This window comes from Festucalex cinctus, chromosome 3 (assembly GCF_051991245.1).
Source record: "Festucalex cinctus isolate MCC-2025b chromosome 3, RoL_Fcin_1.0, whole genome shotgun sequence".
NCBI lineage: Eukaryota > Metazoa > Chordata > Actinopteri > Syngnathiformes > Syngnathidae > Festucalex > Festucalex cinctus.
In genome coordinates, this window is record NC_135413.1 from 13,531,215 (window position 1) to 13,544,677 (window position 13,463).

At 40.9% G+C, this 13,463-nt stretch overlaps 2 protein-coding genes across 2 annotated transcripts; one reads left to right on the plus strand and one right to left on the minus strand.

The window, feature by feature from the left end:
• The first annotated feature begins 2,810 nt into the window (after nt 1-2,810).
• rag1 (recombination activating 1) lies at nt 2,811-6,852 on the plus strand. Its single transcript, XM_077518011.1, has 3 exons — nt 2,811-3,139; nt 3,222-4,345; nt 5,102-6,852. The coding sequence occupies exons 1-3, from the start codon at nt 2,811-2,813 to the stop codon at nt 6,850-6,852; spliced, it is 3,204 nt and encodes a 1,067-aa protein (XP_077374137.1).
• Nucleotides 6,853-9,295: 2,443 nt separating this feature from the next.
• Nucleotides 9,296-11,833, minus strand: rag2 (recombination activating gene 2). Its single transcript, XM_077518012.1, has one exon. It carries the CDS (start codon nt 11,821-11,823, stop codon nt 10,240-10,242), a length of 1,584 nt encoding a protein of 527 aa, XP_077374138.1. The 5' UTR covers nt 11,824-11,833; the 3' UTR covers nt 9,296-10,239.
• Nucleotides 11,834-13,463: the final 1,630 nt, after the last annotated feature.

Below are 13,463 nucleotides of genomic sequence, written 5' to 3' on the forward strand. Positions count from 1 at the left end.
TTCCTGAAAAGCTTACTTTTCACTTTCCCGCATAAAATCAGCACAAAACATGTTATTTAATGGGAAATGGGCATTAAAAAAAAAAAAAAAAACCATTACAAAGAGGCTGATTACATTTTGAAACTGGAAATAAAGTGTGAGGTGTTGTCTTTAATTACCAACAATTAAAAACAATTTAAGGTCATGTTAAAATTCAGTCACAGTAAGGTCATCCATCCATTTTTTTTTTTTTACAGCTCATGCTGTTCATGGTTCATGGGAAAGTTTGATTTTTAGTTAACCAACTTTTGGAATGTGGGAACAAGCCCTTCAAAATTCAAGCGAGCTCGAGGAGAACAAACTTCCAACCCCATGCAGAAAGATTGGAGCCGAGATTTAAACCTGTAAGGTCAAACATGTAAATTGCAGAAAACATACATTTTGCTTCATATTTTATGTCACATATGATTGAACATGGTCCATCTTCAAACAGACATGACATTTAAATGACATTTTAAAATGACATGAGGCCCCCATGTTCTTTAGCAAGATGCCTGGCCACCTTTTGGATGCTGTTACTGTATTTATTTGTTTGTTTGTTTATTTATTTATTTATTTATTTGCGTATCTATGTATTTATTTATTTATTTATTCATTCATTTATTCATTCATTTATTCATTCATTTATTCATTCATTTATTTATTTATTTATTTATTTATTTATTTATTTATTCATTTATTTATTTAATTGCTGTCCAATTTGTTATTTGCAACCGATTCCCTCACTGCCAACCAAACATTGCTTTGTAAGAATTCCTTTAAGGCAGGGGTGGCGAGATCCAGTCCTCGAAGGCCGCAGTCCTGCAGGTTTTGGATATTTCCCTTATTCAACACAGCTGATTCATGATCAGTTCATCAGCAAGCTCTGCAGAAGCCTGATAACGAGCCTGTTAATTGGAATCAGCTGGACTTTGAGTAGGGAAATCTATAAAACCTGCAGGACTCCGGCCCTCGAGGACCGCAGTTTTCCACCCCTGCTTTAAGGCCTGAACTAATGATTATTTTAATAAATAAATAATAATAAATAATTAATTGTCAATTATTTTGTCAATTAATTGATTAATCATATTAAAAATACTTTATTTCAAATTTACAGTGCAAAATTGCATAAACAAAAGGTAATTATGATTCAGTTTTCAGTTATTTTGAATCAAAACATGTCAGAAAAGACAAAAAATATTGTTTTCCAAAGTAAAGCAAATTTTTTATTTTGATTCAACAAAATGTCCGATATCATGAAGGAATACAGAAATTGGATAATATTTATAGTTGAGAAGATAAAATTCCGAGCATTTGGACAATTTTAAGTTGAAAAAGTATGTAAACGATTCATTGATTATCAAAAATAATCAATTAATTTGATAATACAGTAGATTTTCAGTAGAACTCCTTGCACAGTAAACCCCTTGCAAATTGTTCATGTTTTTTCCATTCTTTATTTGCGTATAATTTGTTGTTTGGTGGGCTTGAAAAGTTGTTTGTCTGCAGCCCAAACTGCACATGTGTAAACCACTGTGGCTCTGACCTTGTTTTTTCTCCCCCTTCAGCTGCTTGCATCAGGTGGCAAGAGTTGACTGTTGGGATCATGTCAAGGAAAGGGTATAAATACAAGCCACAGAAGTAAAGACAACATCAATTCCAGACTATGGAGCTTTGACTCCAGGTAACAGATGCCTCAAGCTGTGAAAGACAAACACATGCAGCAGTGTGTTTAGGCCTATAGCTCCAGGGCTTCCCTTGTGCCCCCATTACAGAGAGGAGCCCCAGGGGACTGACGCCAGCTGAGATCGAAAAACAAGGTAAGAGCCCAGCTGAATCTCTTGCGCACAGGCTCAGCTGTTTATCTCAAAAGAGAATTCAGTATGAGAAGTAAATAAAGGGCTCCAAAATGAAGGCGCTTTCCAGGGAGCACACCGAAAGTTGGTTAGACAGGAGATGCTGCAGGAAGAGTGCCATTGGCATAATGTGGTAAGACTAAATATTCAGCACTGTTTTGACCAGCTTGCTTTCATATCTGATGCGTCAACAGAATGTAGCTACAATAAGATAAACACGGTGATGTTTTCAGTGTCATTGATCTTGTCTGTACACATCATATGAACATTTTTTTTGCTGAATTATGAGCCATTAAACTGAACAATGCTGTGTTTGCAATAATTCATGGTGGTCTGTATTCAGTGCGATGGCTTCTTGTTTTCTTTTCCTTTTTACCTCCCTACTCAATATCGATATATTGTGAAATAAGTTTAACTGTCTTCAATTTTCCCCCTGCCTTCACAAAGCCAGTTTATGGCTCCCGGGGCTCTGATCCTGTCTCCAGCTTAGAAAATGACAAATATAAATGATTGACAATCTTGCAGGGATAAGAGGACCGATTTAGCAAGTTCTCTCTGTCAAAGAAATACAGTCTCATAGGCTGCCAGAGCAGGGAGATTGGAGATGAGAGAAATGAAGATTTTGGCGCTCTATCGATCAGACAGTGTTTGTTCATATGCTGGTGTAACACAGTGCTGCAGGTCAGTCTTCACTACCCTGTTCAGTGGATTTAGGGTATGTCACGTAAAATGTTAGGCTCCAAGTTAAAAGACCCTAAGAAGTCATTGAAACCTTAAAATCATTTTTCTGTATCCTTAAATCTATGTCTCATATAGGCACTTTTCTTCCCACACTTTGTGGCTGTGCAGATCATTTACCCATAGTGTTTGAATGCAATCTTATCTCAGTCCCCTCCTCATTCTATCCATTCCCCTCTCCTAGGCTTAACTCCAATCATGACGGAGGAAAGCCTGGAGACAGATGGCCCCAGATCATCCATGCCGGCTGAGCTCCACCATCCCTACTCTAAGTATTCTCAGTGGAAGTTTAAACTGTTTAGAGTGAAGTCCTTGGAGAAGGCCCCTATGTCCAGTGAGACAGAGCCTGAGAAGGAAGCAATGTCAAGGAACAGGTGTGCAGCTCCAAATATACAGTTGGATAAAGGTTTGACTACGGGTAGTGTTATGAAATTGTGCCTCCAAGCAAAAAGCCAAGAAGTTGTTGAACCTGCTCATAGCATGGATTTGAAGCTAGCAGAAATTGACAACCACATAAACCACCTCAGGTGATCATTAATTTTAAACCCTTTCTTGATATTATGCTATCTTTGATCTTTCAACAGTACTAATTGTTGTTTTCTTTTGAAGATGTCTGTGTCGTCTTTGTGGAAACCTGTTAAGGAAAATCAGTGGCCCAATCCATGATGTTCATGCAGTTCTGGATAGTGACAGCAAGAATTCCCTACGCAAAATGGGCTGCACATTAACAAAATGGCCAGAGGTCATCAACAAAGTCTTTAAAGTGGATGTGACGGAAGATACAGAATCTGTCCACCCTCTTTCCTTCTGCCACCGCTGCTGGTTGACTGCCATACGGGGAGGGGGTGTCTGCAATTTTTCCAAGACAAAAGTTCCTGAATGGAAACCTCACCGTGCCAATTGCCACCTGTGCTCACCCAAGAAACAATTACTCCACAAGACTGGCAGAAAGCGGAGAAAATCCACCCCTAAGTTCCAAAGCTTAGCGAAAAGAACCAGGTTGGATCACAACCACATCACTGTCAGTGGGGAGAGTCAAATTCTGAGACCATTTGGCGGCCACATTCCTGGTGCTGTCCTTAAGACATGCAGTGTCCAAAGGGAGCACTGGGTGAGGACCATCACACACTGTCAGAACGAACACCTGAGTAGCAAGCTTATCGCTGAGAATTTCCCTGTTGACTTCCTCTGTTCTTTCACTTGCACGGTGTGTGACCATCTGCTCTCTGACCCAGTTCAAGCCCCCTGCGGGCACCTCTTCTGCCACAACTGCATTACAAAATACAAAAACTTTATAGGGCCTCTCTGTCCTGTCTGCAATTTACCCTGTTCCTGCGATGACCTCATTCCTCCTGCCCAAACTTTTCTGTTAGTCCTGCATTCTCTGCTTTTGCTCTGCCCAAGAGATGGCTGCGGTCAGCGAGTGAGACTAGACTCATTTAAAGCTCACTGTATGAGCCATGATGTGGAAGAGCAAGATGCAAGACAGCAATCATCACAACTTGACAACTACCTGATAACCAATAAAGGGGGGAGGCCTCGGCAGCACTTGCTATCCCTCACGCGGCGTGCCCAGAAGCATCGACTGAGGGATCTGAAGAACCAGGTGAGGCTGTTTGCAGATAAAGAGGAAGGTGGCGACCTGAAGTCTGTGTGTCTGACGCTGTATCTGCTGGCACTGCGATCTGCCAATGAACACCGGATGGCAGATGAGCTGGAGGTCACGATGCAAGGTAAGCGACTATGAATCAGTCTGCTGTTCAATCCGTGTACACCCCCTTAGCACCCAAAGACAGACACAAACAAATTAATTAGAGCTCATTAATTTCCACCATAGTCTGAGGGCTGCACTCATCCTTTAATTAACAATGAGTTGAAAAGTTCGCTATTTAAGATTTGAAGATTTTCTGTGCTTTTGATTGGAAAGCTTTTCATGCTTGTCCATCTGCGTCTATTAAACTGCCATTGTTGACCCTTCCTGATTTTCTTGAGCTTTCACTACCTTTCTCTCTGACTGCCAGACTTTCATTTTCACACCCCCTTTGATATAGGATAACAACTCATGTGAAGGGCCTGTTAGAATCAGAACAACATCGCAGCTCTTGTATCTATCTGCAAATGACACAGATAGCACCAATGTCCCCATTTGGGAATTGAAACCAGCTGTTGTCTGTTTTCATCTGTAGCTAATACATCTCATCTTTTCAGCCGCTTTATTGTTTCACCCTCTAGCCCATTATGACATTTAGAAATAAGGAAATATTACATTGTTCATCCAAGTATTTGTGCGCTCTCGCTGTGTTTTGGTAGGAATGACACCACATTTCAATGAGAAAAAGTTTGTCTCTGCAGCTCTTTTTAAAGTTTGAGCTTCACAGTTTGGTGCTGAATAATTCTCTTAGTATTCCTTTCTCTTGTCCTTTGTTTTTTCCATTTTATTTTGCTACTTTCTGTTTGACTAAAACTTTTTAATTTGTCCCAATCTGCAGGCAGAGGCTTTGCTTTGCATCCAGCTGTGTGTTTGGCCATCCGGGTCAACACGTTCCTGAGCTGCAGCCAATATCACAAAGTGTACCGGACTGTCAAAGCCACCAGCGGCCGCCAGATCTTTCAGCCCTTACACACTTTGCGAGCTGCGGAGAAAGAGCTTCTCCCTGGCTTTCACCAGTTTGAATGGCAGCCAGCTCTCAAGAACGTGTCTTCATCTTGCAATGTCGGCATCATAAACGGGCTCTCTGGATGGACTTCCTCTTTGGATGACTCACCATCTGACACCATCACACGACGATTCCGCTATGATGTGGCTCTGGTGTCAGCAATAAAGGATCTGGAGGAGGACATTGTGGAGGGGTTGAGAAAAAGAGGGTTGGAAGACAGTGCCTGTACCCTAGGCTTCAGTGTTCTGATCAAAGAATCTTGTGACGGAATGGGAGATGTCAGTGAAAAGCACGGCGGAGGGCCAGTTGTTCCTGAGAAAGTTGTTCGTTTCTCTTTCACCGTTATGTCTATTTCTGTCTTGCTTGGTGACGATAATAAGCAGGAGGTGACAATCTTCACTGAGCCAAAGCCAAACTCTGAGTTGTCCTGTAAGCCCCTCTGTCTGATGTTCGTGGACGAAGCTGACCACGAGGCGCTCACAGCTGTCTTGGCGCCCATGGTTGCAGAGCGTAACGCAATGAAGGAGAGCAGGCTCATTCTGTCCATAGCTGGGCTGCCTCGATCTTTCCGCTTCCACTTTAGAGGCTCGGGATATGATGAAAAGATGGTACGTGAATTAGAGGGCTTGGAAGCCTCCGGATCCACTTATGTCTGTACACTGTGTGACTCCAGTCGAGTGGAGGCCTCGGAAAATATAGTTCTCCACTCCGTCACCCGCAGCCATGATGAGAACCTGGCACGTTATGAAATCTGGCGAACCAACCCATTTTCGGAGTCTGTAGAGGAACTGCGGGACAGAGTCAAAGGTGTCTCTGCCAAGCCCTTCATGGAGACCCAATCCACACTTGATGCGTTACACTGTGACATTGGAAATGCCACTGAGTTCTACAAAATTTTCCAGGATGAAATAGGGGAGGTATACCGAAAAGAAAATCCCAGCCGGGAGGAACGGCGCAGCTGGCGGGCAGCCCTAGATAAAGAACTGAGGCAGAAGCTGAAGCTCAAGCCTGTGATGAGGATGAATGGCAACTATGCGCGTAAGCTAATGACCATGGAGGCTGTGCAAGTGGTGTGTGAGCTGGTGCCCTCAGAGGAGAGGAGGGAAGCCCTGAGGGAGCTGATGAGGCTGTACCTCCAGATGAAGCCGGTGTGGCGCTCCACCTGCCCAGCCAAGGAGTGTCCTGACCAGCTCTGCCGCTACACCTTTAACTCCCAGAGTTTCGCTGACCTCATTTCCACAACCTTCAAATACAGGTACAAGGGCAAGATAACCAATTACCTGCACAAGACCCTGGCACATGTCCCTGAAATAATAGAGCGAGATGGCTCTATCGGTGCTTGGGCCAGTGAGGGGAATGAGTCAGCAAACAAACTGTTCCGGCGTTTCCGAAAGATGAATGCACGTCAGTCAAAAGTTTTTGAGCTTGAGGATGTCTTGAAACATCACTGGCTCTACACATCAAAGTACTTGCAGAAGTTCATGGAGGCTCATAAGTACTCAGCAAAAGCCCTGCAAGCAACCATTGACACAACAGATATCCAGGACAGTGAAAGTATCTCCCAACAATTCATTGATTTTTGATTTTTTTTTTTTTTTGTGTGTGAAATTAAGACGAAAGATTTGATTGACGAAAGCGGAAGTCACCCCCCACAAAATTTCTTCACAATATGTTCTATGTGCCCACACTAATCTAAACACGATTAATATTGTGTTTGTGGAATAGGAATAATGCAGCAAAATCCACCCGTTTTGATCCATCTCAGGGGTCATTCAACTGCAAGTGACAAAATGGCTGACCCCTGAGATGGATAAAAACGGGTGGATTTTGCTGCTTAATTTAAATCCCACAAATGCAATATTAAACAAAATGTCGTGTTTAGACTAGTGGAGACACATAGAGTATAATATTGTAAATAATATTTTTGGGCCGTCTTCCTCTTTAATGTTCAAAGCTGTTAATACAATATGTACTAAAACAAATAGTTGACAATGAATGGAATTATTTCACAATCCATTTTGTTTTATGTAGTTTTTCTTTTAAAACCTTATTCTGGTAATAACTCTTTTTTTTTCTGGCTTTTATTAATGTTGGACTTCACAGACCAGCAATGTTTAGACTGAATGGCTGTTTGGATTGTTTTTGTGGAGGAATGGGCCATATGTATTTTTTTTTCTCCTCCTTTGCGTGAAATATGGCTTAGTTCATTGTATTGCAAGGATGTGACATTTTTATGAATTTATCGAGTGGATATTTATGGAAGTAGATGAAAATGGTGCAAGTTATAGTGGGCAAAATGTGTTAAGATGACCATATATGTGGCCACCATATTTCGATATCATTTTGAATGGGGAAAATGCAATCACAGAGTTTAATGCTCTTTGTTTCATGACTGCCCTCTGCAAAAGATTAATTTATTGCTTTATTGTGGCACCCCTGAGGGCGGAATATGCCGGGTCACTTTGAACCGATTTTCATCTTTTTTTATTATTATTATTTTGTGCACATTAGATGATACATCATGCTTATTCGACATCTTGGCATAAACTAAGGCATATACCGGCCTTTTTCATAAATCATGAAAATGCATTTTAAAGCCAAACATCCAGCAGTGTCTCGAGCAGGGATTTTTCTTTAGCTCAATATAAAACTGCACTTTTCCTCTTTTGACATTTCTTCATCACAGTGGCTTAAGATGGAGGAGGGACAGAAGGCTGTTGTGTAAACCGACTTTGTTGGCAACTTTATTTCTTTGATTGATTGCAGTCTTTTCCCGCCCTTGACATTTGGGGGAGCGACAAGCAATTTTGTTTTCTTATTTTATTGGATGTTTGATTCCATTTTACTGTCATAAGTGCAACAATACACCAGCGTGGCTGTCACTGGCCTCAACAGCCATCATCTTTTAGAATGCATTTTATGACGGCTTGTCTCGTAGTTGTGTTTTGCCAAAATAAATTGCATTTCCAAGTACGAGTAAATCGGTGATGGATGATTCACAAACATTTCCATTTTAGCTTTTCCTCATTTTCTGTTTTCCTAACTCCATTACACTGCATGTCAGTTTGCACATTGAGTTTTACAGTAAATTGTAAGTGGAAACTGTTTTTTCACATCTTTTTTTTTTTTTTTTTTTTTTAAATAAAGATAACAAAATTCAAACTCCTTTCGCAAGTATTTATTTATTTGTTTTTCTATTTCAGCATTTCCACTACATGGGGTTTCTCCAAACTTCTTCCTCCAAGGTCCAGAGAGCGAAAGAAAAATAGAAAGATGCAAGGGCAACTTTTCGCTTAATTTATTTTATATGAATTTGTACTTTATATTAAACATAAAAAACAACCAAGAAAGCAGTTATACATTGTTTATAAAATTTTCTATTTGCACTAAGGAATATAGTCTAGGACGTTTTGTAGTTTTTTTTTGGCAGCCCGTGGAACCATTATCCCCCTGGAATAGAGTTGCCCCTCCATTGAGTAGCATCTTGACACTAAACAGAAAGTGGAGGAAAACTTTTTTGTTTCTAAAACTGAATATTGATTCTTAAAATAGATGGCAGGTCACAAATGTCCCCCAAATGTTTGGATACCGGTGTACTACATATTTAAACCAAATTCAGTTGTACAGTATTTGTGATCTTCTATAGTAAATTTTCACAGATACTGAAAATGATGTCATTGTGTTTCTTTTCATACCACTTAGATACATGAATTGAGTAATGGTTTGGATTCATTGGGATAAAAAAATAAACATAAAAATAAAAATACATTTGACATGTATTTGGCAATTAAGCCGCCACCCCCCCCGCCCCCCGCCCCCCCCGCCCCCGCCCGTTTTTTTAATGTACTTACAACAGTGGAGAAGGCAGATGAGAAAACAAAGACATTGGTAAGAAGCCAAAGTAACAAAGTTTTCATGTTCTTTATTTTTTATTGTGATCACGAGACACACAAACACTCTTTTGTTGATTTATTTTTTTCCCCATAAAACTAATAATCTTTAAGAAAGTGTTACAGTATTCATAAGTTCACTGAGGTCACTTGGAACATACAAGCAAGCAAACAGTTAGTTAGTTAAAAATCTAATGAAAGTTAACATCAATATCAGGGGAATTGAAAATTAACAGTTTTATTTTATGAATAAACATTGCTTGATTTGACATTTTATATAACCCCTTTACACTAAATGAAGCTGCAGACCAATTGTCATAAAAAGTCAACAGAAACTTTTGTAATTGTGTTTTTATCATACACCTTGTCCAAATGCATTGAGTAATAGTGTCTGGTTTCTTTTTGTGTGTGTGTTATTGAATAGTTTATACTCTTCTGTCATTGTTTGAATCAGTACAGAAATTTAGAGGTAAAATGAAACACTTATAACTTCAAGTTAGCCTACCTGTTTATTTCCTGATTAAAACATTCAATATACAGTATGAACATTTTTTTTTATTTAACCTCCCATACAACACAATACAAGGGCCATTAAAAAAACAAAAAGACTTCCATCAAGAGTCATTGCCACAATTATTATCAAATGCATAATACAAACACTATTACTGACAGAATTAACACGTGGCGTACATGTGTTAGCTTTAACACTCGCTGTAGTTTAAAATTTCAGTTGGTAATCTTTTTTTTTTTTCCGTCTCCTTCAGGGGTTACAAACATAGGGTGGCGGGCCTGTTCTAAGAATAGTTAAATCCAGGTATAGGACATTGTAATTTCCTAGGAATGGTGTGATCATTTAAAAATGTGAACACTGGCAGAATATATTGAATCATGAATTATTAATAATGGCAAAATAACATTATTAAAGGTAGGAAAATTAGTTGTTTCATAAATGTGTATGGAACTGGTAGGCCTCGACGTAAATCACAAAGTTTGGCTCAGGTTTAAAAAGGTTGGTGATCGCTTCTACATATGACAATGACTCATTTATGACATCCTCAGCTGTCACTTCCCAACCTAAACTTAATGAAAAAGTCTTCTGAAAACACTTTTTTTGGCTCTGGACATCATGAGAGCTGTGTGAGATTTCTTTTGTTTAACTTTTAAAGGGGTGCGCATTAGCGGTATACCCCTTTGACGTGGGGTCATCTCCTGGTTAGGAAGACCCCCGTGTTGGAGGCAGAAGTATTTTTTGTTGCCCTGGGAGAGTTTGAGGAGCAGTGCCTCAGGCAGCTCCATGCACTGGGCATGGACCCAGTGTCCCGCCTCTCCTTTGGAGCAAAAGATCATGGCTGGCCGTTGGAGCTCAGTGGAGTAATACGGCTCCCATGAATTGAGGTCCAGCTGACAACCACGACAACATTTGATCCAGTAGCCTGATTGGGACTCATCTTCCTCATCTTCCTCGTTGTAGCTATTACCTTCACCCTCACTACTAACCTCCACCTCTTGAGGCTCTCGACCAAAATACAGCTCATCGGAATCTTCGAGAGGAGTGGAATTGTCATAATCTGTCTGCTCCTGGCTGTCTTCTTTAGCGTCAGCCTCTTTCTGGAAGTTTACGAGATAGAAGTAATGCATATTTGTTTGGCACGGCCTGCCCTCTGTTGGCACAGCTAACAACATACTTTGTTCCCCTGCCGCACCGCCGTACCAAGTGCCACTATGAACGATATCCGGGGTCCATTTTGGCGGTTCAAGGGGTTCGATGTGAATCCCCTTCTCATCTAGACTGACAGTGCTACACTCCATTCTTTTCTGAGAGCTTGACTGATATCCTCCTAAAATAATATAGGTGTGCGCGGCGCCCGTGCGAGTGATTATAGCACTTGAGATGGACAGGCCAAAGTCGAGAAGGTCACACGACAGCAACGGGCGACCTTGCAGGAGCTCGACGTGCAGGCGAAAGAGCCGAGGTGGTCGGCTGTTGAATTTCAAAGAGTGACCGCCAAGAATGTATACTCGGCCCTCTCTCGCAAGGGCCACGTGAAAAGACTGCCCATCACTGAGCTCGGGAAAAGTGTAAGCAGAACAACAACTAAATTGCATGTCGAACAAGAACACTTGAGGAGGACAGTCAATGACGCTGTTCCAGTTCTCCGAAGTTCGCTCTTTTGCAGGCATGTAGGACCTTCCGCCGAAAAGCACAAAGGCCGTCTTTCCTCTGCTCTGAACCACGCTGACCGTGTGGCCGTATCTGGCGCCCGGCACTTCGCCGACCAGTTCTTTCTCTTGACACCGCAGGGTCAGTTTGCGATTGCAGCCACGACTATCCATGCTAAGTGCATAAAGACTTGACGAGATGTCGTTGTTGGGGGTGCGGCCGCCGTGGATGAGGTAACTCTCCGGAAGTCCGTCGTGCGGATCGAGGCGGCACACGGCGGGGCAGCGCAAAGGAGGAAGGTACTGGGAGTCATTGGAGAAAGAGATGGCTCTCAACCTGAGCTCGCCGTGTTTCAAGCGCACGCCAAAGACTCCGGTTGGACACGAGCGCTTCGGCCATCCTTTCTGGCCAAACAGGAGAACTTCACCATCAAGCTGTAGAAGAGAACAGCCAGGTTGCAGGAGGCCTTCGCAGTTCACTGGATTTAATGGTTGCAGTGTCATCCTGGGTGCAGGTGTCTGCTTCAAAACAACACACACACACACACACACACACACACACACACACACACACACGCATGTACGCACACATGCACACACAGATGTTGTTTGTTTTCATCACTTTTTAAAATAACTTCCTCGCCATCATCATCATCATCATAATGATCAACATAATGGTTCCCTGCCTGATCTTAATAACGTCATAAAAACTGAAACTCATATATAAAATACGGACATTACAATACAATTTTAATTAGAATCAACCACAGTTGTGCTGCCTTTTCTGTTCAGAGCGGTCTATGCCACAAGTTAATACAGACTGAATAAAGTGGAATTAATATATGTTTACTGATGCTGCAATCTACAAAGTAAATGATGATGACCATAATAATTGGACATCAGATAAGCAACAAGCAATCAATTCTGCATTGAATCATCTTCATAGGCTAACAATGTTTAATTAATTGATTTATCTACATATCTTTCAGACATACAATGTTACTTATAAATTGGCCACGTTTACAGTGATTACAGGAGCAACAAGCCATTAAAATGTTAACTGCTTAATCTAAAGTTTGTTTCATCATTACTGAATTACAGCTGCTAGAAAAAACAAAAGGACTAAAGAAAACGCTTGATTACCAAAAGGACAAGTTGACATTTATTTGGAGCCTTCCTCTGTTCATGATTCTGCGATGTTTGTATACGATGTCTTTAATAAAATACTAATATACTCATCTGACTAAAGTAGCCATGCATATTTGTAACCTCAATAACTTCCCGTTATTCCAAATCAATTTTAATGCGCTTACCTTGCAGGCAGGGCGAGGAGACGAGAGCGTTGAGACCTTTAGCTCACTTTACGGTTAATTTTAAGATCACTAAGCTAAACCTAATCACTCTTTATACAGCCTATCTTTGACAAAAGCAGACACCGGCATGTGAGTTTGTGAAGCTTCGTTGACTCACAAACACTTCCAGATCTTGAGGTTAACTGTGTGTGACTGCTGCTCATTGGCGGCGCTGCCTGACTGCGTTTAGCAAGTCACTTCAGAGGTACAGCCACAGATCAAATGCACCGAAGAAGCTAAGAAAAGCAGCGGCAGAATTTGTTGCACGGTCTAAAGTCAGAAGATGTTGAAATATGTAAATGTAAATGTATATAAATAAAAAAAAGAAGCCCTAATGAAGTCTCTCAAAGAACAAGCAGTCTGCTTGTTTATTTTTTGACTTGCTTACTTTCTACAATAGGGTACATAAATAAAGTGTGTCTTGCAAAAATTAGGCAACAGCTAAATAATTAACTCATGCTCATTATTGCAACAGAGGTCCAAATCACAAACAGTATGAAATTACAATACACCGGAAAAATGACCTAAATTATACAGGCAATGTATGATGCCAGAAAATTAGTCGTCAACTCTTGCAGCAGAGAAGACATATTTAGGACTGCCCGTTCTCGATGAAAGACACAAATTATATAACACACAAAATAAAACATGACAAAATCCAGCGTTTACTCATCATGCCACAAAAGATTGTGTGACATATGTTTTATCACCTCTATGAGAATTTTTATGTTACATGTCACAATGTCATCTTCATTATTAAAGCTGGATTGTGCTGTTCGAAAACGTAATATT

Excerpts from the sequence above, each read along its gene's own strand:
- rag2 (XM_077518012.1), bottom strand. The coding sequence starts at position 11,823 with ATGACACTGCAACCATTAAATCCAGTGAACTGCGAAGGCCTCCTGCAA.
- rag1 (XM_077518011.1), top strand. The coding sequence starts at position 2,811 with ATGACGGAGGAAAGCCTGGAGACAGATGGCCCCAGATCATCCATGCCG. Across the intron at positions 3,140-3,221 it reads AACCACATAAACCACCTCAG|ATGTCTGTGTCGTCTTTGTG; the intron begins GTGATCATTAAT and ends TTTCTTTTGAAG. Across the intron at positions 4,346-5,101 it reads GCTGGAGGTCACGATGCAAG|GCAGAGGCTTTGCTTTGCAT; the intron begins GTAAGCGACTAT and ends CCCAATCTGCAG.